A 25504-nucleotide genomic window follows, 5' to 3' on the forward strand; every position below is an offset into this window, starting at 1 on the left:
CCACGAGGAATACGGTCTGCAAGGGGCACGCTTATGTGAAAATGACTTGTTGTCTCTGAAACCCCGCGCACATCCTGTATTTTAGTGGCTCCTTCTGGCAGCCCCACAGGGCACTCATCAGTGACACTTGGCTCTGCTCCCCCATGCAACCCAAGCCAGGCATTTGTCCCAAGGACAACCTCCCCACCTCATGCAGGGGACAGCAGTGCAGGGCTGTGCTTCTCAAACCTGGTATGCACAGAAATCACCTGGGCGGCTTGTCCGCCCAGACCCAAGGCCCCACCTTCCGGGAGTCTGCGACACAGAGAGACTGCAATTGTCACCTGTCCCCAGGTGATGCTGCTGCTCCCGGGGCCACTGGCTGGGGATTCCAACCCACACGGCGGGGGCTGCGCCGCTCGCTTTACCTCCTGGGGCCTTGAGTCTCGTCTCTGCTAAAGGGGAGAAGGAGGGTGCCCTTCTTGGTAGTTATGGATTCCAAAGACCAGATGTGTCATGTGCTTCGGAAGGGCCCTGCCACATGATAAAGTGGTCACCATCGTTCAGGCTGCACTGAAGTCTGTGGGAAGACGGGCCCCTTGGTGAGCTCTCAGGGGAGCCGAGGGCCTTGGTTACATGGGCTCACCTCTTTGGGATGGGGGAGTCTGGCCCTCTCTCGGGGTTCCTATGGTGTTCGGAATGAAATCCAAAGTGTGGCCCAGGAGACCCCGAATGGCAGGCCTTCTCTCTGACCTCGGCGCCTGCCCCAGGACCTTTGCACATGCCTTCTCCGCCCAGGCTCCCTGCCAGCACACACACTGGTCCCAGCTGGACCCTGAGCACTGCTCCTTCTCATCCTCCAGCTCCTGCCTACCTGTCACCTACGCAGAGGGGTCCTCCCTGATCTACCGCCACCCCCGCGACTCTTCGTGCCCCACCGGTTTCCGTCTGAGCCTCATCATCACTGCAACGACTTCATTCACGTGCTTTAGCTCATCTTTTGTCTGTGTCCCCGATTGGACCGTGAAGGCCCCACGTCCCAGGGCAGCGTCTGCACGCAGTGGGTGTTTGCTAAACACACACATCAGTGGGTGGGTCCCCTGGGGCCCTCTTGATAGTGGGGGGCTGACGGGCCCCCCCCCCAGACGCCGGGCCTCCCGGTCTCGGGCTTGCTCCCCCCGCCCTGGGCCACAGGGCTGGGCTCACCTGGCTTGGAGCCCTCGTCCACGGAGCCATTGTAGACCTGGTTGATGAACTCGGGCCGGTTGTCGTTCATGTCGATGACGTAGATGTACAGGTCGATGGGGTTCTCCACCTTATTGCCATTCATGTCCACGGCGTGGGCGCGGAGCTGGGAAGCAAACGGGCAGCGTCAGGCCAGCGCCGCCTCTGGGGGCACAGCCTCGGGCGGCAGCGAGAGCAACCCACGGCACTGGGGTGGAGGTGACACGACCGTCCCGGGCCCCCAAGGGACAGCCTGGGCGGGAGGCAGGTGGGCCTGGGGCACGTGGCAAAGCTTCCCTGAGCCTCGGTTCTCGCCTCTGTGGAAATAGAGAACGGTGGTGAGAGGACGAAACGGATGGCGTGTGGGACCGGGGAGCCGACCGGAGGCCCCGGAGCTGACGCCCACCCAGGACCCCCGGGCCTGCTCAGACTGGTCCCGGCACCGTGTATAGTGAGGTACACGTCCACCTACAGCGGCTGCAGAAAAGCCATTTGTGTCAACAAATGTTGGGGGCCTAACCTCCCGCTACTGACAGTTCAGGCCTGGGAGACCTAGACCCTGGGGGACCTCGAACGTGGACGGGGGCTAAGGTTAAGTTGGGCACCCACTGAGAGTCCATGCTGCTGGCCTTTCACCGCCAGGCTTATCTGCTCTGGGGAACCACGAGGAAAATGGGGTGGAAGAAGCACCCCTGCTCTGCTGGGGAAGGGGCTGCCGGGAACGCAATGGGACCAGCTTCTAGGTACAAAGGGAACATATCCTGAACGTGGGCGGGAAGGGCGCACCTCTTAATTTCAGCACTTTCTCATTCGCTCACTCATTCCTCACCCACTCACTAATTCATTCACTCGTCAGTATCTATCAAGGGCCTACGTGCGCCAGGCACTGGCTGGAGCCTAGATTATTGCCCAGCAAGACAGCTGCAGCCTGTCCTTGCAGTGTCTCATCCGGGAGATGGACACTAAGGAGGAAAAGAAGCCACACACACCTGGGTGTCATGGCAGCGACCCCCTGGGGTTGGGAGCAGCCAGGCAGGCCTCTCAGAGGAGGTGACATTTGAGCTGAGACCTGAGGAAGGGAACAGGGAGGACAGCAAGTGTGGAGGCCGCCAGGGGACACAGAGTGTCCGGGCACTGTGGGCAGCAGAGGAGTCTGGGGTGGGGCCACTGGGGACCTGGGACGCAGAGGGAGACCAAGGCTTGGAGACAGGAGGGGACGTGCCTGAGGACTCTCCATGCCGAAGCTGTGACTGTCACATCATGGTGTCCCAGTCCATGTTTCTCTGTCAAAACTACTCCCCCTCCAAGCTGGACACATGGGAGCTCCAGGTCTTTGCAACACGACAGCACCAAGGCCAGCGTGCTGAGACGAGCTCGTGCCTGAGCCTGCAGGCCGGGAGCATCTCCCAGCAGGAGGCCCAGGGCTGCGCTTCACCCCCACTCTGCCAGCCTCTGGGGAGAAGGGGGAGGAGGCTGGCACATGTCCACACTGGCCTCAGCCCGTCAGCTCCGTTCCGACAGCCCTGAGTGGAACGGTGCCCTTGAAACGTGTGTTTTAGGAGAATCTTGAGGCTGGTTGTACCCCAGGAGGCGACCTGCATTGTTTCGAGGCGACACATCAGGTCCGATTCCAGGGGAAGCTGGAACCTGCCACGCAGGACCTGACAGCACACTTGCCTGTGGGTGTGAAGTGTCATGTGACACCTTGAAATGCCGCCCTCCCGACCCCAGGTGACAACAGGCCCTCGTTACCCTGGATCCCGACCTGAGAAGTTCTGACGGGCGGGTGGCGGGGGGATATCAGCCTGTCACACGCAGTCGTGCAATGACGCACTGAGTCAAAGGTCGAGGAGACTCTGAAAAAGGTAATTCTGAGCTAAAATCAAAGTTACTGTCTTCTAACCTAAGTGACACTGCAGGGTTCAGATGCCACCATCAGCAGTAGGCGCACCCATAGTGGAGACAGCAGTGAAAGTGATGAAAGCAGCCTGGCTGTCACGGTTCTCCTTGTCCCACCCCCGCGCCAACCCCCAAAGTCTTAGTTACACTTGACAGCGGCTGTTGGAAACCTCCACCTTCACCCACCTGTCAGGTGGGCAGGGGGTTGTGGGCTGGGGAAGGGGCTTGTCTTGGGGGGGAACAAGCAGTGGCAACACAGGAGCCATCCGAGCTTCCTGCGACTTGCAAATCTGAGTGTGCCGCGCAAACGAATTTCCTGCGATGCTTTGAATGGGACGTTTTTCTGTTCTCGTCATGGAAAGGAGATGGGAAATATTAACATGTGGGCTGCGTCGCCACGGGAGTGGGAACGATGCCTGCTGACAGACGCGGTTCTGCCGTGCGGGGGGGCCTCCTTCCCTCCCTTCCGGGTCGCTCGCTCTTCTTTGTATCGTAATTGTGGTCCATCGGTCTCCTCCTTGGGGTACGGAACCTGGACACTCCAGGTGGGCCCTGAACATCCCCTGCGGGTGCACTCAAGGTTTTCTTCCATCAACACCAGCAGCCCACACGTCCCATCTCGCCGCCCTTGTCAGCCGAGCTGCGTGGGACAGGACTGACGGGCTCGCTGGGACTCTACGACAGCACCAACGATGTACGTGCTGATCCCCAGGTCAATGCAATTGGGTGTCATCCCACGATCGGGTTATGTTTCGTAGCATGGATGACCTTAAGGCACGGAGACAACCTGAGTGGGCCTCAGCGGCTTTGTGGCTCTAAGATCAGGTCGATTTCTCCGGCTGGTGGCAGGTGAGGGAGTCCGAGACTTGTGGGTGCCCTTAGTGGGTGAGAGCGGCCCCTGGGTGACAGCCAGTGAGGAATCGGGCATCTGGACCTGCCACAACCCGAATGAGCAGGAAGCAGGTGCTCCCCAGAGTCTACAGGTAGGCATCCAGGTGGGAAGATGCTTGATTTCCTTCCACCTGTGGGACCCTAAGCAGAGCCCACCCGACTTGACCTGCAGAACATGAGCTAATGAATGGGTGTTGTTTTAAGCCACTAAGTGAGTGCTCGTTTGTTACGCAGCAGAGATAACTAACACACACGCTGGCTGGCACAGCTGGCCCCACAGGCTCTGGTGGGCGTCCTGTGTGGTGGAAATCCTAATGGGGGTCGTGCTGGAGTCTTACAAGGAATGTGACGACCTCCCCACCCTGGGAGTTGGGGAGCCCCTGTCGTTTCACCAGCACTCCCCAAGTTCTTGGCTTTCCCCTGGCCTGCTGGGGTGAGGAGGGATGGGGGCTGCACGAGTCTCTGGAGAGAACTGGGGCCTTCGGGAGAATCTCGGTTTCCCTCCAGGCTGGGCATGTGACCCGTTTCCCTAGGGACCACCAGCCTGTGATCCCCGGCTTTTCCACGGGGGCTTCTAGCTGCAGTGACATTGTTTCCGGGTAGAGGTCGTTCTCAGCAAAGCTCTGGAGTGAAGTCAGGCCAAAAGAATAAACAGACTGCAGGTGCGTTTGAAGAGCGCAGGGGTCTGGTTCCTCTGCATAACCAGTGCTGTCCTGGCACTGGGCAGCCTGGTAGTTCCTGCCCGTGAGTGGGGTTTGGGTGGGGGATGGATGTGTGCACCCTGGAGCGGCCACCCCGGCCTCCAGACCTCCCCTTGCACCCTGAGCCTCCCGCCATGGGCCGAGTGGCGGGTGGGGCTGCAGGCTGTCCCTGAGGCTTATGGAGCGGCTGTACCAGCCGCAGTCCCGGAGTCTCCTGTCCCTCGGCCAGGCGGTGGCACCAGTGTCAGTTACTCCCAGTCAGCTGCAGGAGGACTGAGCCTGGGCCCTTTCCAGGTAGTCAGCGGGAATTCCAGCAGAGGAGACAGTTAACCAGAAACACCAAAAGTGGTCTAGTTTTGAGTTCAAGGTTTCCACACAGTAATTACAGTGAAATGAAAGGAAGAGGCCTTTCCACTTGGTGCAGGAAACGGCTTTGCATTCAGCAGGCGCTGGGGCCTGGGGCCTGGGTCGTTCGAAACAGGCTTGACTGACAGCCCCACCGAGGGGTCCCTGCGAGGCCGCAGCCCCCCAGCCAGGCACATGCGGCCAGCAGGTTACCTGCCCCAGAGCCCCAGCTTTGCTCTGATGGAAAAACCTCAGCTAGAAATACATGGTGCTGGGACTCCCCACCAAGGGGTTGTAGGGCTGGTCCGGGCGCCCCACGGTGAGATCCCACGAGACTAACTCTGCCGTGTGCAGGTCAAGCCTCCTTCCTCCCGCTCTCCCTCTGTCTCTCCTCTCCCTCTGTCTCTCCTCTCCCTCTGTCTCTCCTCTCCCTCTGTCTCTGTCTCTCTGTGTCTCTGTCCCTCTGTGTCTCTCTGTCTCCATCTCCCTCCCTTGGTCTCTCAGGCTACACGTGTCTGTTGGCAGACAAAAGAAGTTGACCCTGGACTTGGAGCCAGGCTCTAAACACGTGTTGCTGGTGCCCACAGCCCATTTTGGGAGCCAGCGTGTGTTAAGATGGCAGGTTTCTTGCTGCACGGCTGGTTGAACGTTGGTGTTGGTTGAACGGTCCAGTGGAGTCTGTGCCCCGGCGGTGCAGCTCACGGTGGGCTGAGCAGTGTCAGGACATCCCACCGGCAATCAGATCTCCTCTCCCAAAGCCTGGCTCCTCAATTCTCCAGCAAGAAACCAAAGAACTGGGGCTCAGGCCGGGGGCTGAGGGCAGGGAGGGGTGGGGAGAGGGTTCCCGGGCCGTGCAGGAGGGGTTTTCTGTGCAACCACGATAATTACAAATGAATCTGCTGATCCTGAACAAGGAGAACTTAGTCAGCAAGTGGCCTCCACGTGAACCGTGTGGTGGCCAAGTCCAAGGACAGACAAGACTCCGGGGGAGATCGCCTAGTGACGGACGGAGATGGCCAGGCGGAGGGCCCCTGACCAGGTGGACGATGAAAGGGACGCTGTAGGGTGGGGGCTGCTGTGCAGAGACCTGGGTCGCTGCTCGCTTGGGGAGGGGAGCAGCCCTTTTCTCGCACCACCCCCTTCATTCTCTTCTCACTCACTCAGTAAACGTCCCTGGGGCCCCCACCACTGGCCGAGCATCCATCTACACCCAGAACCATGCATTCTAGAAGGGCCCTGCCTCTGGGAGGGTGGACAGACCACAAGAAAGGGAGAGAGAACGGAGGCCAGGGTGGCTGAGTGTCCAGGTCTCCCCTGGTGCGTGGCTGGCTGAGGCGCTGAGGCTGCACAGCCCTGCCACCTCCAGCTGGCGCCAACCGTCATCTCGCGGAGGAGGGAGGGGCTTGGCGGAGGGCGTGAGGCCCGCTGTCCCCTGGCTTCAGGGCCCCTCCCCTTAGCTGCCACAGCAGTGAGGCCACAGAGGAAGGGAGTGGACAGCCCTTTAAGCTGAGCCTGCAGCCTCGTTTTTCTCATCCTTTCCCTCTCCAAGCACAGCTCTCAGGGAGCAGGAGGCGCTGGAGCGGGTGGGCCCGAGTGTGCAGCAGCCATGTGACCTCAGGAGCTCCTGGACGATCACGTGGGTCGGCACCTCCCAGACCAGTCGCTCTCCCACTGTGGCCTCGCCCAGGAACGAGAGGTGTGAATTCTCGGGCCCACACTGAACCCACTGAGTTAGAAACCCTGGGGCTGGGCCAGCGCGTGAGCTCCAGGCAGCTTTCCAGTGGCCGTGGTACAGGCTCAGGTGTGAGACCCCTCCCACAGTTAGGAACCCGGGGCTGCAGGTACTCACGTGGTAGGAGGCGCGCTCCTCCCGGTCCATGGGCCGAGTGACATACATGCGGCCGGACATGGAATCGATGCTGAAGACCTCCATGGGGGGCTGGTCGGCGCCCACTCCCGTGATGCTGTACCGGATGGGGATGTCGTTGTCTTTGTCGGAGCGGATCTGGAGGGGGGAGCAGCGGGACGGGCGTCAGCCTGCCCTGGGGGGGGGCCGCGCTCCTGCTCTTACACTCACCCGCCCTCCTTTCCTCAAACACCTGGGACCACAGCTAATGCTTCATCCACTTTGGGAACCGAAAGGGCAGCCCGTGATGCAGGGTCTGCTGAGTGCCCACAGGTGACAGGGAACACAGGACACCACCATGTTCCAAATGAAAGGCTCCGCAGGGAGCATGGGACACCTGACACGGCTGAGAGACACTGGCAATGGTGGCGTAAGGTGACCGAGGCCCTTGCTGCAGACGCTTCTAATGTCCACTGTCAAACCTCGGAAAAGACAATGGCAAGAACACAGGGCAGCCTCCATGGAGATTTGAGGAAAAGAAGGTTGGGACCTGGTACGTTTACGCCACATGAGTTTTCATCTGCGCAGGAGGGCAACAGACGCGTTTGCGTGCACAGTCAGTCCCTGAGAGGTGACCCTCAGAGAGGACCTCAAGAATGGGGGCTGTGACAGATATGACCCGGGACCAGCATTTACACACAGAAATTTAACACTGAAATTGTCAATATGGCTACAGAGCTAAACACAAACCAAAGTTTTACAGAAACTGTATGTTGTTGGAAACAGGATTTCACAGTGGTCATCTGGGTCCCAGGTCCAAGATACGTTGGCAGAGACTGAGAATGTGGAGGAAACGTTAGGAGCAGAGACGAACGCTCGGTTCTGTTTTATGCGGAATGAGGCAGGCTTATACGGAGGCATCGTTTGATTACTGACCAGATACCTGGATAAATAAATGAGTCTTTGGGAAACAAAGGAGACACTAGTAGAATGAAAAAGATGCCTGTCTTCCGTTTAGATGAAGCAGAAACTCTCAGTGATGGGGGCGGGGGGACGCAGTGGACGGAAACGCCCTCACCAAAGGCTGTGTAAGGTGACAGTGCCTGAGCGTGGGGAGATGTAAATAAGCCACAGAGGTTTGAAAGGAAGAACTGATAAGCACAAATCCACAGAGTGGCATTCATCGTGACTACACCTTTAGAAAGTACAACTTTAAAAATCAAAGCCCAGGGGACCATGGTCACATTTATAATGAAATGGGCCACAATGAAAGCCTCAAAAAAAAAAAAAAAAAAGCACAAAGCAAAATTGAGTGGGACCGTTTACTGGAATAATGCAATTAAAATTTAATGATAAAACTTTAAAGAAAAGACCTTTGAGAAATTTTAAAAATATTCTGGGCCGGCCCAGAGGATTGGAGCTCCATGCTCCTAACTCCGAAGGCTGCCGGTTCGATTCCCACATGGGCCAGTGGGCTCTCAACCACAAGGTTGCCAGTTCAATTCCTTGAGTCCCGCAAGGGATGGTGGGCAGCGCCCCCTGCAACTAAGATTGAACATGGCACCTTGAGCTGAGCTGCCGCTGAGCTCCTGGATGGCTCAGTTGGTTGGAGCGCGTCCTCTCAACCACAAGTTTGTCGGTTCGACTCCCACAAGGAATGGTGGGCTGCGCCCCCTGCAACTAGCAACAGCAACTGGACCTGGAGCTGAGCTGGGCCCTCCACAGCTAAGATTGAAAGGACAACAACTTGACTTGGAAAAAAGTCCTGGAAGTACACACTGTTCCCCAATAAAGTCCTGTTCCCCTTCCCCAATAAAAAATCTTTAAAAAAAAAATTCTGAAATAACAATGGGGTCAAAACTGCATTTAGAGGCTATTTAAACACAGTAACGAAAATGAGACTGTTACACAACAATACCCAAGGAATTGGCCAGAGATGGAGTCAAAGCAAACCCTTAACTTTAAAGGTTTTTGTCATTAGAACAGAATTGCAGTGTATAAATGGAGCACTGGCCTCCAGAAGGAAAGGCACGATAAAGCAGGATGCAGAAAACTCCAGCATAATCGACAAAGACAAATGCACAGTCTGAAAGCAGAAAAATAGAAGCACTGATAAATCAAGAACTGCACTCAAGGGGGAAAAATTCTCAAGAAAACAGAAGCACCTTTGGCAAATTTGAGAGAAAAATAAAAAGAGTTTTCCTAGCACCTTATTCTTTATATTTATTGCTAACTCAGTTGCAAATCTGAATGAAACTGATTTTTTTTTTTTGACAAAATATAAAGTTTCCAACTTGGCTAGAAGAAATAGCAAACCTGAAAGGACTGCTGTCTCTTCTGGAAATGCCTCTGAAAAGTGCTCCAGGCTCACGTGAACGAGTGTACCCAGTTGTCACCTGAAGGTTTTCCAGAGCAGAAGGCGTGAGAGGAAAGCCACACGCCTGATTTTACAAACCCCTCCCCTCCCACCCCCCACCCCCGCCCCGTGCACTGTCATCCTCAGAACACAAAGTGGAGACCTGTGCAAACTGACCCCATGTACTGAGGTGGGTGTGATGGTCAAGACTGAAATACAGCAAGTGGGACTCAGATAAGTGCAAGGCCCTTTGTCACACCTGAAGGGGACAGGCCTGGTGAGCAATTCCAGAGCCCTTGTCAGAAGCCCAGCAAAGCAACTTAAGACGAGTCCGTATGGTCACCACCGCTCTTGCTTACGTATGCACATAACAGGCCGAGTGTAATAAGACTGGACTTATTTTGCAGACGAGTCAGGCTCACGGGGATTATCCTTGTTCGAAACAGGGCGATGGGAGTGAGAATATTATGTTTCAGCAGAAAGCGCTAACGCAGCTTGTGCAGCTCAGATTCCAGCCGTGCTCACAGTCTCGGCGGTTTTCTTATCTATCTACAAGCTGGACTGGATCCCAAATTCTTCTGGTTTCCTCTGACATCTGGCGACAATCCCGCAAACTAACGTTTCTGCGTTTCTGCCACCCTCGGACTTGGAGCCACTCAGAACCAGCAGTGCCCTTTCCTGGAAGCCTGGCAGCCTGCAGCTCGACAGCTCGACAGGAAGCCCAGGCCGTCACAGGGCTCTGTGTGGACAGCCCGCCTGTCACGTGGGCCACTCAGAGGTCCAATAGTGACATCACCAAGGCATTCTAACTGCAAGAGGCGCGGTAAGCTTAACATCTAGAAATCTTCCTGACCGCCTGCCATCTCAACTCCGAAACTGGTTTATAATCTGCTCCAATCATTAACCTTTGCTTTTCTTTGGCTCCCCCAAAATACCTGACTGCTTGTGCCATTTGGAGCCCACCGGCAACACAGGCTCCTGAAAAGAGGCAACTGTTAACTGAACTGACCTCTCAGGACTAAGAGATGGAGCAAACGACCAACGGTTAATACACCGTGAAACCGCTCAGGAAAGTTCCAAAGGTGGGGAGCAAAGGGCAGCCGGACGTGCCACCCCAAAAGAAGCCACCTTGGTGTGCTGGTCGTTTTCAGCTGCCAACACTGGAAAAACAGCAAATGTAGGGAGAGGCTTGCTCTGAACTCCTCTCAGCTGCCTGCAGAAGGTCCTCCAGAAGGAACTGGGTTGTCCGAAAGCCCCTCTCTGGGAGTGTCGTCAACCAGGAAGGGCTGACTTGTCACACGGGGGGAGACTAGCAGTCGGCATCACCCCCAGACACACCGTCACAGCGATCAGACTTCCCATATACTCCCAAGGGCCCAGTCACCTTTCCTGAAAGTCGTCTCCTCTCTCCTTTCCCTCGTAAGGTGGCATTTAAGCCTGAAGTGTAAGCCACCTCGGGAGTTACGCATTTCCTGGTCCCGCCCATGTAACACGAGATACCCATGTTAATAAACTTCTTTTTGTTCTTCTCCGGTTAGTCCGTCTTTTATCACAGGGAACGCAGAAGTGTGAAGAGAAATGTACTTTTCCTCCCCTACATGCCTAAGTAGGATTTGTCTCAGAAAAAAAGGATGGCGTTTTCTTGGGCAACTTACTTCTGTAGCATAATAACAATCACAAGAGAGTGTCGACAGAGGCTCCCAAGACGTGTGATGAGGACATCCTTTCTGGCTGAACGCGTACCAGAAAAACAAGTCATCCCCCAGAAAAACTCCACTTCTCAGAAAAGTCAGTCTGATAGAGAATATCTTGCCTAAATCAGCATTTCCTGGTGACTCACTAGAGTCACCCTAACTAAGGGCATGAAACGGGGACAAGAACACCAGCCACACCCTGACTATGTAACAGTGGCCTGTGTGATAGGACGTGAAACAGAAAATGCTATTTCCCCAACAGCAGGAAGGAGGTAACGTTTTCATGATACAGGTGACGTGCAGGTTAGCATAAAGGTGGGGCTGGGTGGGTGGGCTCTGGAGAGGACCACATCCCCGTGCACACACCCAACCCACATGTACACACACACCCACGTGTACACACCCATCTGTACACACACACCCATCTGTACACACACACACCCATCTGTACACACATACCCATCTGTACATACACACCCATCTGTACACACACACCCATGTGTACACACATACCCACGTGCACACACCCATCTGTACACACACATCTGTACACACACACATCTGTACACACACACCCATGTGCACACACCCAACCCACATGTACACACCCACCCATGTGTACACCCCCCCACATACCCACATGTACACACACACATACACCCACCCATATGTACACACATACACCCATATACACACACACCCACATGTACACCCACCCACCCATGCACACACTCACGTGTACACACACACGTGTACACACACAGCCATGTAAACACATGTACACACCCACACACCCACGTGTGCACACACACACACACAGTCTGTGAGAAGCACCTGTGTTCTGGGTTCCCCTCTCTGACCTCCTCACTTTTCACAGTCAGGTTGGGCTCCCTGGCTCTGCCCTGGGCAGCCACTGATCCAAGCTTTAGGCAAGAGAGCTCACAGCACAGCCTGGGCCTGGGGACAGATGCCACCCCTGCAGTGCCCCTCGGGTCCTGGCAACGCTTGGACTCTGCTTGCCTCATCTCAGCAGGGCCACCCCTGCCTCCTCCGACTGATGGTGACACCGGGGACCCGGCCTCCCACGTCCGCCTGGCTGTCTCACTGACAGCGCTGGGCATCCCAGCACAGGCTCCAAGCCACCCGTCAACACACGACTCTCTGGTGCCCAGCAAGTGATGTCCTTCAGACAGAACAGCTGCCCCGAACAGCCCTGCCAGGCTGCCGAGCAGGGACTCAGGGAGACTAACATCAAAGAGACAAAGAGATTTCTTTCTGGAGACCTGTCTCCGTTCCCAGGGGGTCGGTGCATGGCAAGGTGGCCGTCCGTGACCGAGGTCTGTCTCTTCTCCACCCACAGAGAGTTTGCACCAAGATTTGGTCACCAGGAAACAGGGCAAAAACTCGCAAGTCTGGATGAGAGAGAGAGGCAAAGCCCGTTTCCGGCTGCCTGTGCTGGAATTGGTCCTCGGTGGTAGGAGAATGGGTTAAAAGAGATCAAACTCGGTTGAGGAGAGCAGGGAACTGAGTGATGAGTGTAAAATAGTCAAGGCTTGCTGCTTATGAGGCAGCAGTTCTGTCCTCCAGGAATGTGGAAGGTTCTGGAAGCGTCAGCGAGTGTGGAGGTTAAGACAGGGTACTTGAGCACACAGTAGGCCCTCAGACATGTTGGCCGCGTTGACTTGGACGGGGGAGGGCATAGGAGCCAGATGGGGTCTAGAGACGGGAGGTGGGGCAGACGGTGTCCTCACCGAGCGTGCTCACGCTGCCTTCTGTGGGCCCGACTGCTCATCTTTCTCAGGGAAATTTAATGCTAGAGCTGCTGAAAAGAACCCACCACATATTTAAGAGATTTTATTTTTTGCAAAGAAATTCATTCCATTTTGACCATGGGGCCGCGTTTGCTTAACCCTCCAGGTGCTGTTCAGCGGCACCTTCTCAAATGAGGTGGGTGAGTCTGGGGGTTCTTTTCACTGGCTCTCAGAACACGTTGAACCCTCCCTCCTACAGTTTATCGCTTAGGAAGGAAGAAATGCTGTGCGAATGAATGACCGGATCAGGGGACAGCAGTTTGCCCCTTGATTTGCGTCTGGAAAATGAGGAAAACATCACAGTAGCGTGCCGCCGGGCCATGAATAAAGAACACACAGGCGTCCCCGTCGCCCATCTCACTTTTATGATGCCACTGAGAATTACACTCCTTCGCATTTGTTATTAAAGGACAGAACAGATGGTAAAAGGTTAGTTTAAAGTGATGTCTACATTAAAATAACTTATGGTGCCGGCGATTGCATTCACCCAGGGGCGTCTGCCGGCTCTCGTCCTTAGAAAGGCTGGATGAACTGAAGGATTCTGGCCGAATGCCCCCCGAGGAGGAGTATTTGCCTAATTTCAAATGAACTTGAAACTGGAGAAAAGTCACCATGTGTGGTTCTGAATTGCAAACACCTGGGAGATTTTTCCCCAAAGCATCGAAGGAGACAACACTTGGGGACAAAAATCACAGGCAGACTTAGCCGACTGGAGAGGACCCTCGGCTCCCCTGGTCATTTCAGAAACACCTTTGTTCATCCCACGCAGCTCGCACCGTGTGCCTGGTGCTGTGTTGGATGAACACGGCCCTGCCCTCAGGTGATTCCTGGACCAGTAGAATCAGAGGCATTGAAAAAATGACACCCTGTCATAATTACAAAGTGTGATTAGGATTGTCGGGCAAAGAACAGGGACCCTGGTGGAAGAACTTAGTGCGTAAGGAGGATCCTCGAGAAAGTCAGATTCAAATTGAGTGTTTGGTCTTGTCCACTGCCATACATGGCTTCTGGGCACACACACACACACACACACACACACACACACACTCTACACTACATGCACAAACACACACACGTACAAACATTCATTAACCCGACCTCCCCCCCACACAAGCAAACATCTGTGTGTACACACACACGCACACGACTGGATCACCCCTCTCCTTTTGCACCAAGCCTCTTGGAAGGTGACAGACATTCTGCATCTTAACGGGCTTTGCCCACTGCTAATAAGGTCTCCCTTGACTCCTGTCCTAGCGTTTTAAAAAGACGCTTTCCTACTCCTTATGGTCAATCTCTTCCACCAGGATGTAATTCTTTAGTGAAGTGTTCTAGCTCTTTCTCCTAGAACGATATTAAACCCGGAGATTTCCCCAAGAAAACAGATTGCGAACTCCTATTTTCATGACCTGTTGGGGGTTTTGAGCTGCCTGTAGCAGTTCCCATTTCTCTACTGAGTAAAAAGCTCTGAATCGTGATGTACATGCTTCGCCCACATCCGTCCCCATCCCTGGACGGAGCAGGATGCAGGCAGCGGGTTCACGTGGAAGTGACGCGGTCTGGCTGGCCAAGATGGGTAATTTGCTTTTAAAATCCGACTCTCACCAGAGCGCAGAGGTAAGAGGCCTATTTCTTGTAAACGTGCCTGCAGCTTCCCCTGGCCTCCCAGTCCTCACGTCAGCTCTCCACGGCGGAGCTGCTGACTGGGGCTGCAGTCAGGGCTCCTCACGTTTCTGTGTCTCTTTGCCTGTCTGCTGGGCACGGACGGCTCACCCGCCTGCAATCCCCCTGCCCCCCCACTTTGAGCACTAATGACCCTTTTCTGGGCCCTAGGAACACAAGCATGGCGGTCTCTATCCCCAAGGATGGCATGTGCAGGCCTGGCACCATGTACACAGTAGGTGCTTAATAATTATTGGATGAACAAATGAAATAAGGACATACTGGCTGGGTGGAGGGGTGGGCAGGCAGGTGAACAGATGACCAGGGTCACATCAGGAGCTGTAGGGAAACCTAAACCTGCCTGGGTGGCAAGAACGGCTTCCCGGAGGTGAAGCGGCTTCACAGAGAGGATGGTGGGAGGGGGGCCTGAGGGGACGTCGGGTGGGCAGGTGAGCAGGGCGAACACTGGGGCCTCCCTCCAGGCTCCCAGACTCAACGTGGTTATGTGTGAGGGAAAAGAAGGTGACCAGGGAAATGGGAGGAAGAAGAGAAAAGAAGGAGGGGAGTCGGGAAGAAGATGGAGGTGTGGTCCCCTCCCCAGATGGGCTCACCCTGCCCAGTGTGCACGGAGCAAAGCGGGGAGGGGCTGCCCGGGAAGCACCTCTGCCAGGCCTGTCCTTGCAGAGACTTCTGGGCACCCCAGAGGCTGGGCGACGGAGTGAGAACAGTTCTGCTTTAGAGAGGGAGCCGAGGGTGTGTTGTCACGTGTCTCCAGGCCTCTGGCAGGAGAGGAAGGTTGGGGGAGGGGCTGACGGGGTGGGGTGTGTGTTCTTGCCCACCAGGGGGCAGCGATGAGCTGGTGATGGGATGGGCCAGTCCTCAGCCTGCTCCTCCTGTGTTTACCTGGGGCCTCTTTGTCTACAGTAGGATTTCCTGCTTGTCCTTATCGTGCCTCAATGTCTCCATTGATATCTCTGAAGCTGGCACAGAGCTCCACTCTGGAGAGGAGAGCCAGGAATCTCCACTCCCCACCCTGGAGCTCCTTAAGGAACCACTGAAGAAAAACCCCAGAATGTCAGCCATTCTGCAGATAGGGAGACAGGGGCCCTGAGCGGTGACACAAGTAGCTGGGGGTGGTCACTGCCTTCCCAAGAAGCCTCTGAAAGCAGAAAGGGAGGCCAAAGCCATGCCCGCTGTGATGATGGGGACACTGAGCCCAGGAGGTGTCCCCCAGGGTCACCTGACTCTTGGCCACAGTCTCAAACCCTGGTTGTCCCTCTCCCTGCAGCTCTACGAACATGACCAGGCGTGTGCCGGCCGGGCTTGCTGAAGCGCCACGTCCTAAAACATCACCGTGACTCCAAGGTCCAGAGCTAGAACTTCACTTGAATTGCTTTTGAAAGCACTTCTGAGATTGTCACTAAGTCCTACTGATCTCTTTCAGCAAAGCCAAATCTGAAAGGCCTCTGCCCTGGCTCTGGGTGAGTAGCAACTCGTAGCCACAGTGAAACCTCTCTCATCGAATTAATGGGACCAACTGGGGCCGAGGGGAACTAGGGGTGATGTTCCCCCACTCGTCCTTGATTCTCGACCATCTCTTTTCTGTGTAAGAGGCTTACAGATGTTTGTATGTCTTGCGTTTCATGGACCCTTCCCATGCGTGATGAAGTTCAGCCGTCAGTTATTTTCAGTTAGGTTCTTGCAATGAGCAGAAAAGTCCAGAACGTGATAGGAAACGGCGTTTGTTGTGCAGTACTGATACGACTGTACAGTGCCATTCACAATTACTCCGAGTTTTATAAATCGTGAAAACACCCTCAAAGTCGTATGAATGCTAATGAAGCGAGGAATATATTCCTACAAAACTTGCCTGGTGGGGAAGAGTCAATTAGATGCTCCTCAGAACTGCCCTTCGGGTTCTACCAAACTAACGAAGACAGGTAGCTACTGAATTTTGGGTCTGGGCCTCAGAAGACGTCCCTGTTGACACTGGGCATGGCCCAAGTGGCCTCCACGTGCACTCCTGCCTGCACCCGTGGTGGCTCACGGTTCCCCCACTGTGAACGGTCTTGGGGAGACAGTCAGTCGAGGCGCCCCACATTCCCCTGCCCCCAGACAGGCCCATGAGCCAAGCTGGGACAATCAGCGTCTCTCTTTCAAACCTGGATCTTAAGTCAAGAACAAATCAGGGTGGAAAGTCACGCTGGAGCCCCCCACCCCCAGTGCAGTGCCGTCTCCCTGCCCGGGCCCAGGCCCCGGGGACCACCTGATTGGCTGGCCCTCCCTTCCAGTCTGTGAGCAGCCCAGGAGTGTTGCTTTCTGCTTGGGGTGATGGGAGTGGTTTCCTGTCCCAGTAAGTCACCCCTGCCTGCCCCAGACAGTGTGGGGAGCCCTGCGGATGGCATGGGCCGGTCAGTGCCATCAGAGGGCGACAGTGAGAGGAGCCCAGGTCCCAGCTCGGGCGCCTGCCCGTAGAGGTCCCCCTGACCTCTGCATCCCGGTGTCGGGGTGGGGTTCCCTACAAGCAGAGCCCAAGGCAGGGGTTCCTGTGAGGGTGGAGGCTTGGGGAGGCCCCAGGAAAAGGGGCTGGAAGGGGGCAGAGTGGTCTCAGCGAGGTGGGCTTCAGCCTCTTCCCCGGGGGGATCCCAGGTGTGTGAACGGCCCAAGATAACTGAGCCTGGGAATGAAGAAGGTAGATTTTGGGGCCCAGCCCAGGGCGACGGGGTCCTCCCAGGCACCTGCCAGAGTGGCGTGGTCACCCTCTGCGCAGGTGTCTCTCTGTGAGTCACCAGACAGCCTCCGAGCAGTGGAGGGCGGTGCGCTGGCTCGCAAGGTGTGGGCGACCCCCACTGCACTGTCCTCACAGCCCTGTCCCTGCCAGCTTTGTCCTGCTCGTCTGCGTTGCTGGTGGCTGTCTCCTTTCTGTCCCCTCACTGGACTGCTCGCGCATGAGAGGGGGTCATGCAGACGCACACAGCACCCGGCCTCGAGTGGTGCTTGGTCGACAGCCTCCTGGAAGGTTAGAGACATGGAGCAGAGCAGATCTGTGGCTTCCAAGGAGTCGCTTGAACTCGACAGCTAACAAGGGCTGTCGGCTGCTCAGGAGCCAGACTGGAGGCAGCTCTTTCTTCCAGTGACTCAGGTTGGGGACAAGCCCATCTGTCAGGGAGCCGAGTCTACGGCAAAGCAGACTCTTCTCGGCCTTCGTCTCAGCCCGACTGAGACAGAAGTCGATGGAACGGATGACATGACACGAGAGCTTGTGGGCTGAGTGTTCACCCTCAGATTTGTCATCTGTGCCCTGCCTCTTGTCATTTCTGTTCCTCCGAATGAAAAGTCAAAGGTGTCGTCAGAAAGTCCGCTTCATTAGTACTTTATACGTGTTCCCTGCCTGTCTCTGGAAGGTCCTGCCCACATGGTCTGTTTTAATATAACAGGACGTGTCTGCCTGCTTTGTGTGCCAGCTGGCTGGGAAAAAGGGTGACCCCAGACAGGATCGGGTCCTCAGGGAGCGTGGGGCAGGGCTGGGGGCGGAGGCTGCAGCAGCCAGACTGTGGCTGGGGCCGGGGGAGAGACCTGGGTGGGAGGCTGAGGGGGCAGGTCCCAGGATGAGGATGGAAGATGGGGCCCAAGTCCTGAAGGAGGAGAGTAGTGAGGATGGGGTGTGGGCAGGGACCGAGGGGCCTGTGGGGGACAGTGGGGGGGCTGGGGCTGGACGCAGGCTGAGTCGGGGCAGTGAGGCAGCCACCAGCCCGGTGTGTCCACTCAGGCCCCCTCTGCTCACCTTTGGACACCACTGCCACCTGCTCTGTATGCACCGGTGGGGACGATGCTTCCACGGGTGCCAGGAGCACCTTTTTGGGAGCGTCAGTATGATTGGCTCAGGGAGGGGTGTGTCACCCAAGCTGGGGGTCCTGAGGGGGAGGGTGGGGAACAGGGTGGCTGGGGGCCCTGAGATGGGCAGAGGAGGGAGCTGCACTGTGGGTCCCGTGGGATGTCTGCTTTGTTAGCACATCCAGGTTTAATGTGCACAATGACACAGTGTGTGTGCAGGTAAAGGATGCAGAAAGGGGAAACAAATGAAAAGCTGATTTAATAAAAGGTCTGGGAGCAGTGCCCCCACCGTCATGCTGGCGGCCACCCCGGGGCCATGAGGTCTGGCTGCAGGCAGAATGACTTACTGGGTCCTGGAGGGGGGCACGCGTTTCCAGGGATCTGAGCAGAGGCATTGAGAACAGACGCTGGGGACTCATCCCCCCCAATTTTACTGCCCGCTAAGAACTGTCAAGCTTCAAAAGAAATGGCTGCTACTCAGTGGAATTCAGCCCAATTTTGAGGCTGAGTCTCCACTGCCACCACGAGGAATTAATCACCATGATTTATACTTTTAATTGAAATCTCAGTTTCTGTTTATCCTCAACTGCAGGAGAACTGGCACACTCTCCAGTGTGATCAGGCCACAGGAAAGGAGAGTCCACTCACTGGGGACTGCGTGTGTGAGGCCATTGCAGGGACCAGGGAAGACGGGTTTTAAGCAAACTCCACCCACAGCCACGTCCCATAAGAGCTGAGAGTAGCCGTCTCTAGGGCTTGTGAGACCTGACCTTCCCAGGGGATCCCCCGCCCCGCCCTCCGCAGCCTTCAGGTGTCAGCTCAGATGCTACCTCCCCAAACAGCCCTCCCTGACTGCCCTGCCTCCAAGTTGCTCTGTTCAATCGCCTCTTTTAAAATCATCTGTCACCTTACAGCCTGGAGTGTGTGTGGCCCGTTTATCGCCCGGCTCCCCCTCCACTCCCTGCCTAACATGCCCTGTGTCCCAGCACCTGGGGGAGCTCCCGCTCGCAGCAGCAGATGGGAAAACAGCGTTGAGTGGATGGATGAAGAGCGCTGCACAGACCCCTTCCTCCCTCCACGGATCCCAAGAGATCCCACTCCACGAAGCAGAGAAGCAGGTGCCTGTCCCCGAAGTGATGACTTTCCCTTCTTTCTCTGGGGCGCTGCTCTACACCGAGCACTTCAAGATCTCACTGATTCCTAAAACAACCCTGACAGAGATGGTGCTAACCCCACTTAGATGAAGAGACAGGGTCAGGGAGGTGGAGCAGGATTCGAATCCAGAACTCCCAGCTCTAAATCCCTGTCTGCTTGGTCTGCACTTCACAACCCCAGGATGGGGAAGCACCAGTGTCTGGTCTCGGGGACAGAAAAGTCTCGTGGAGGAGGTGGACCCAAGAGGGTGGCATCTCCTTGGTGCCACATCTTATTTGCAGCTCTTGGTTTCCTGGAACTGTGACAGCAGCAGCAACAACAAGCAACCTGAGGACCCCTCCCCTCCAGGAGCCAGAGTGAGTGACATGAGAGGTCCTGTGTCCAGAGGAACACATGGCTAAGTCTTTCCAAGGCATTGCCCTTCCTAGTATATTAGAAGGGGCCCCAGGGATGCCAAAGTCTCCATCCAAGGGCCCCACATGCCCGCACATATTCTCGGGGAGTAGAGGCCAAACATGCTGATAGCTCGGGAGTGGGGGCCCCAAGCCCTGGGACGTCATTTGCCTCAGTGCGTCTGCGTTGACTCCCTCTCAGGACCAGTTAAGTCTCCAGCCTCTGATTCATACTCTGACCCAGGGCCAGGCCTGGGCATCTTTGTACCTACCTCCCTGCACCGTGCTCCCCAAACTCAAAAGCCACCTGAGAAATGGAACAGTGGCTGCCATCAGGCCTGGGCAGGCAGCGCGTGTCACTTAGGGATCCTGTAGGTTAATGGAGAATTACTCATCTGTGAATCAACAACCCTCTGAGTGGCTTTTGACACAACGGGCCACCCCTGCTCTCTGGGGTCATTCAGGATCATTACCGGCCTCCCTGTCAATGACCCACAGGTGACAGGGTATTGGGAGGTTGTGGGGCCATCACTCTGGGTCCCCCCATGGACACTGGGGGTTTGGCTGGGGCTGAGGTCCCCAGCAGCCTCCGGGGAAGGAACCCACAGAAGCCTCTGTGGAGAGGGGGGCCTTGGGGCCAGGTGCTGGGCTCGCGGGTGGTGGGGGGTTTGCTACAACGCAACATGAGAAAGGAAGAACCGGGCCCTCTGACAAGTCAGCCTGTGCAGAGTTTCTGGAGGGACCGGTCAAGCTGAGAGGGGCATGCTTGCAGGACAGCCGCCAGGACTGGCCGTGGCGGGCCAGCTGTGGTCGCTATGACTGGCCCTTGGCCCCAGGCCATGAAAATTTGTTCCTGGTCCAGGGGTCTTGGTCTTGGCTGTGGGAATGTAGTGCTGGCTGAAGGAGGTGGGCAGGACTGAGATTACCCACAAAGGTTTTGCCATGACCCTGACCCTGACCCCCCAAACCAGTCCTGCTTCCTGGACCCACTGCCTAGCTTATACCTCTTGATTTTGTCCCCATCCTCTCCTGAGGCCTTGAAGCTCAGCTTTTGCCATGCGCCCTCTCCTCCTTCCTCCCCAGCCGTGCCACCTTCCTTAGGCTCCTTGGGTGCCCTGCCTCAGGACCTTTGCACACCCTGCTCTCTCACCATCTCCCTGTGCATGCTCCACTTCTCAGCTTAGGTGCCACCCACTCATCCCTGTCAGCCTGGATTGGGGCAACTCTCACAGCACAGGCCCCACGCTGTCCTTGTTAGCATTTGCAATAGTGTTGATTTTATCTTGATTGGATTATTAGACTATTTGTCTCCTCTGAGATTCAGAGTTCTACAAGGGCCGTCTGTGCCTGGCACATAGGACGGGGTAAAGGCCACTGGTTGTGAAACTAGAGGAAACTTTCAGGTGCCATGTTACACCCAAACAAATAACCAAAATGTTAGTTTATTCTCATTTCCCAAACACAGTTGTAAGAATTCTGTTGGGAGGAGAAGCATTCCATAGTCAAGTGCATTTGGGATTATGTTGTATATCACCACAGATTTCAGAAAAGCACGCGAGGTGGGAACCGGCTAACAGCCCCGAGAAGTCCTGCCGGAAGGAGATCTGCTTCACTTTGGTTAAACCAGCATTTGCAGAGACATCTGACTGGTGAACGTTCTGCTGAGCCCGCCCAGACAGCCATTAGTATACCATGCTTGCTCCACAGAACATGCTGCGGGAAAGTGTTTATCAAATAAACTTCTGTAAGAACGCACTACTGAAACCAGCACAACGCAGCCCTCAGTTAAACGTCCCTGTGTTTTGCTTATTCACTTTTTAAAGTTATCCGATTCTCTCAAACATCTGAGAATTGCTTATACTGGTCGTTTGCATGAGCTATTAAAAAAAAGTTGAATCTTTGTGTCGGCAGTTGTGCATAAAATGGGGAAGGAGACCAGTTCCTTTTCCTCCAGATGGGGAGAAGAGCCATAGAAATGCTGTCTTGTTTCTCCTGTTCATCACTAACGATGATGATGGTGATGGTGATGATGGTGGCAGTGATGATGAGTTTGAGGATCGAGTGGGAAGTTGACAACATAACAGAGATGCCACAGAGAAAGGTGGTAAGAGTCAGCGCTGGGCCCTGACTGCCTGGGTTCAAATCCTGGGCCTGCTATTTTCTACCTTGTGATCTTGGGCAAGGTACCTAAATTCTGTCTGCCTCAGTTTCCCCACTGGTAAAACAGAGATACAAATAGTATGCCTACTTCCAAAGTTTGGGTGAATTTTAAATAAGGTCTTGTTTGTGAAGCTTTTAGAGAAAGCTTTGTCTATATAATAAGGGCTCAGGAAAATTTTTGAGTGAGCCTGGTATTGAGGTGAGAGCTGCAGGCTGGATCTATAGGTTTTTATTTTGATGTCATCAGATGTATTTTAGTCATGAGGGATAAAGGAATAAATGAGAGAAGAAAGGGAAAAATATTCACCGACTCTCAGATCTACAAGTCAAGTGAGAAAAATCAACTCTTATGCCATAAACTCAAACATTGTAATGTGGCCATGGGATCAAGGAAGTGGTGCCAGGGTCCCAGTGGAGGGGTGGGGTTTGGAGAGACTCAACCTTTAAACATCTTGATCAGGGGTGTCCAAACTTTTTACAACATTTTTTACCTAGGGCCATATGAGGTAAAATACACAAACAGCCGGGCCACTCACTCGAGGTGAAGTATGAATTGCCTCACCTGGTTTATTTAAGTGAACTAAGTATATTTTTGGAATTTGCTGCGGGCCAATTAACAATGGATTGCAGGCCACAGTTGGCCCGCGGGCCGCAGTTTGGACACCCCTGATCTTGATGGAAGAAGTCTCAAGCTGACGGCACTCAGAAAGTCTAGCTTCCTGTGTAATATTAGGAGAGTGCAGACTGTTTTGGGAATGCACGTGGCCCCGTGTTACTACACAATTTAATGGCTCCTTTATAGAAGAGCGGGAAGAAAGCTATAGATAAAAAAGCCTTCAAATTAAAAGACTCTTCCCCCCGTGTTCTACATATCCCTACAACTGGATTAAATTTGGCCTGGATGCCTTGTTTGGCACTGGATTACCATTTCTTATCAAGACCTCTTTCTCCCAAGTTTTCATGCAGGTTAATTCCAAATAAATTAATGTGGACAGTGTTAGAACTGTGAACATGTGCACACCCAGGCTCTCATAACAGAGGCAGGCAGCTCAGTGTAGGGAAGAAAATGATGGCACGTCGGCCTCCTTGTGTAAGACCTGTGGCCCTATAATGGCCTTCTCAGGAGTCCCTGTTTTAGTTCCTTCCTGCCTCCGAAGGTAGGAGGCAGAGCATCTTTTCAGTATTCTTACCCATCTTTAGAAGATCCAAGCGCCACTACTTATTTCAAGCCAAACCAGTTCTTCACGAATGCAGCTACCCACCAGCACCTTGCACTTGGGAGGGAGCAATGGAGATGCCTTTGCAGAATGATGTATGAGGTCCAAAGGAAGCTGGCATGGAACACAACCAGGCCTTAGAGCAGTGGCACACAATAGGGCTCCCCCCCAGGGGACATGTTGCTTCAGACATCTGGTGGAAATTATAATGAAAAAAGAAAACCAGCTGATGTGTTGAGCTGTGGCCAGCACAACAGTGGTCCTTACAGACTTGCCTCCCTACCCTACACACGCGTCTCTTCCAATCTTCTCAATAAAACACACCTTTTACACCCAAGAAAGCTGCCCCACTACATGGCTTTACTGTGGAGTATGTATTGATTAAAACATGCTTTGGCATCAAATTTACTTAGTGGAGACTGTCATGTCTTATTTCCTAAAGGCTTTACACGAACTGGCAACATAAATGTGCCCCGTGCGTTTATTCTTCTGCTGCCACCCATCTAAGTGGATGTCAAGGGGACTAGTGATTCAACTGGGTACAAGACACACAAATTCATGGTGAAGATACTGTGTTGACAATGAAAAGTACATTGCTTGAGACGCAAATAGCTCTCATCCTGCCACCTATTTGTGGACATCTGGACAATTCGGACCTTCCCAACTCTTAGTCTACTCGTCTATAGAGGGATGATGATACCTACTGTGTCAGAATTGTCAAGAGGATTAAAGCAAAGCTGTCTGTAACTTAGAAGACGCAGAAGAAAGTGCTCGAGATGTGGTGGTCGCAACTTCCTCCTCCTCTATCACCACCCTCATCATTGTCATCACATTACCGCCAACATTGTCATCAATGTCATCATCACCATCGTGTTCACTACCATCACTACTATTACCATCATCATTTTCATCAACACCTTCACCAGGATCATCACTGCCTTCATTACTATTATCAGGTCTACCATCATCATCACCATCATCACCACCATCATCATCATCATCATCACCACCATCACCGCCATCACCATCATCATCACCATCATCACCACAATCACCACCATCACCATCATCACCACCATCATCATCATCATCATCACCACCATCACCATCATCATCACCATCATCACCACCATCACCATCATCATCACCATCATCACCACCATCACCATCATCATCACCACCATCACCATCATCACCACCATCACCATCACCATCGCCACCATCACCATCATCATCACCACCATCACCATCATCATCACCACCATCACCATCATCACCACCATCACCATCACCATCGCCACCATCACCATCATCATCACCACCATCACCATCATCATCACCACCACCATCACCACCATCACCACAATCACCACCATCACCATCATCATCACCATCATCACCACCATCATCATCATCATCATCGTATTAGGAGCTCACCTGCCCAAAAACAGGGAGGGCAGGACATACAATAAATGTGCCCCCAAATCATGCTGAAAAAACTAATGAACCCCAAAGATGGACATATCCAAGAGTACCTGAGGGGCAACAGAATAGAATACCCAAGTATTTCCATAGCCTGAGACTCTGCACGTCTCAAGAAAGATTCTAGACATTGTGTCTGATATCACAAGTGGCAGATGTGGAAACTTCCTGCGATGAATGAGAATTGTCTTTATTTGGTACCTTGAGGCCAGTGTATTTGCAACTACTGTGTTTCCCCGAAAATAAGACCTAACCGGAAAATAAGCCCTAGCATGATTTTTCAGGATGACATTCCCTGAATATAAGCCCTAATACGTCATTTGGAGCAAAACTTAATATAAGATGCAGTCTTATTTTCGGGGAAACACGGGGTAGGAGAGTGCCAGGGGGTCCAGAGGAGAAGTTGCCCGGGTGTTTGGGAGCGAGTTTAACTAACTGGACAGGGATGCTGAACAGATGTCCCAGGTCTCATACAAGTGACAAAGAGCCTCGGAAAGTGTCTGTGGCTCCAGCAAGGAGCAGTGTGGGCAGGGATCCTGAGAGGATGCTCCTCCAGTGACACCTGGGTAAGTCCCCTCAACTTGCTGGCCCTTCATGCCTTTGTAAAATAAGGTCTGGACTGAACAACGTCTAAAATGTCTCTCTTGCTGCTAAATCCTGCTTTTATGACGATACAAAGTCAGGGAGAAAAGAAATTGATGCATTTCAGTGGCGAGCACATGTTTCTGAAGCAGGAAGTTTTTAAGACCTGCTTTATTTCTGTGGCGTCCAAGTGACAGAGTAATCGGGAATGACCTTCACGCAGCCAGTCCTACCGTAACTTCAGTGTTGTGGAGAGATTCCACTCATCCTTTGG

General features: G+C 54.1%; 1 protein-coding gene across 3 annotated transcripts in view; it reads right to left on the bottom strand.

The window, feature by feature from the left end:
• CDH4 (cadherin 4) overlaps positions 1–25504 on the bottom strand; it is a 432992-nt gene that overhangs the window by 41151 nt on the left and 366337 nt on the right. For all 3 annotated transcript variants that reach the window (XM_033094686.1, XM_033094688.1, XM_033094687.1), the window contains exons 5-6: positions 6889–7044; positions 1186–1330 (exon numbers count right to left, since the gene is read on the bottom strand). In XM_033094686.1, coding sequence (XP_032950577.1) covers positions 1186–1330; positions 6889–7044 — 301 coding nt within the window. The remainder of the gene's footprint in view (positions 1–1185; positions 1331–6888; positions 7045–25504) is intronic.

This window comes from Rhinolophus ferrumequinum, chromosome 23 (assembly GCF_004115265.2).
Source record: "Rhinolophus ferrumequinum isolate MPI-CBG mRhiFer1 chromosome 23, mRhiFer1_v1.p, whole genome shotgun sequence".
Taxonomy (NCBI): Eukaryota; Metazoa; Chordata; class Mammalia; order Chiroptera; family Rhinolophidae; genus Rhinolophus; species Rhinolophus ferrumequinum.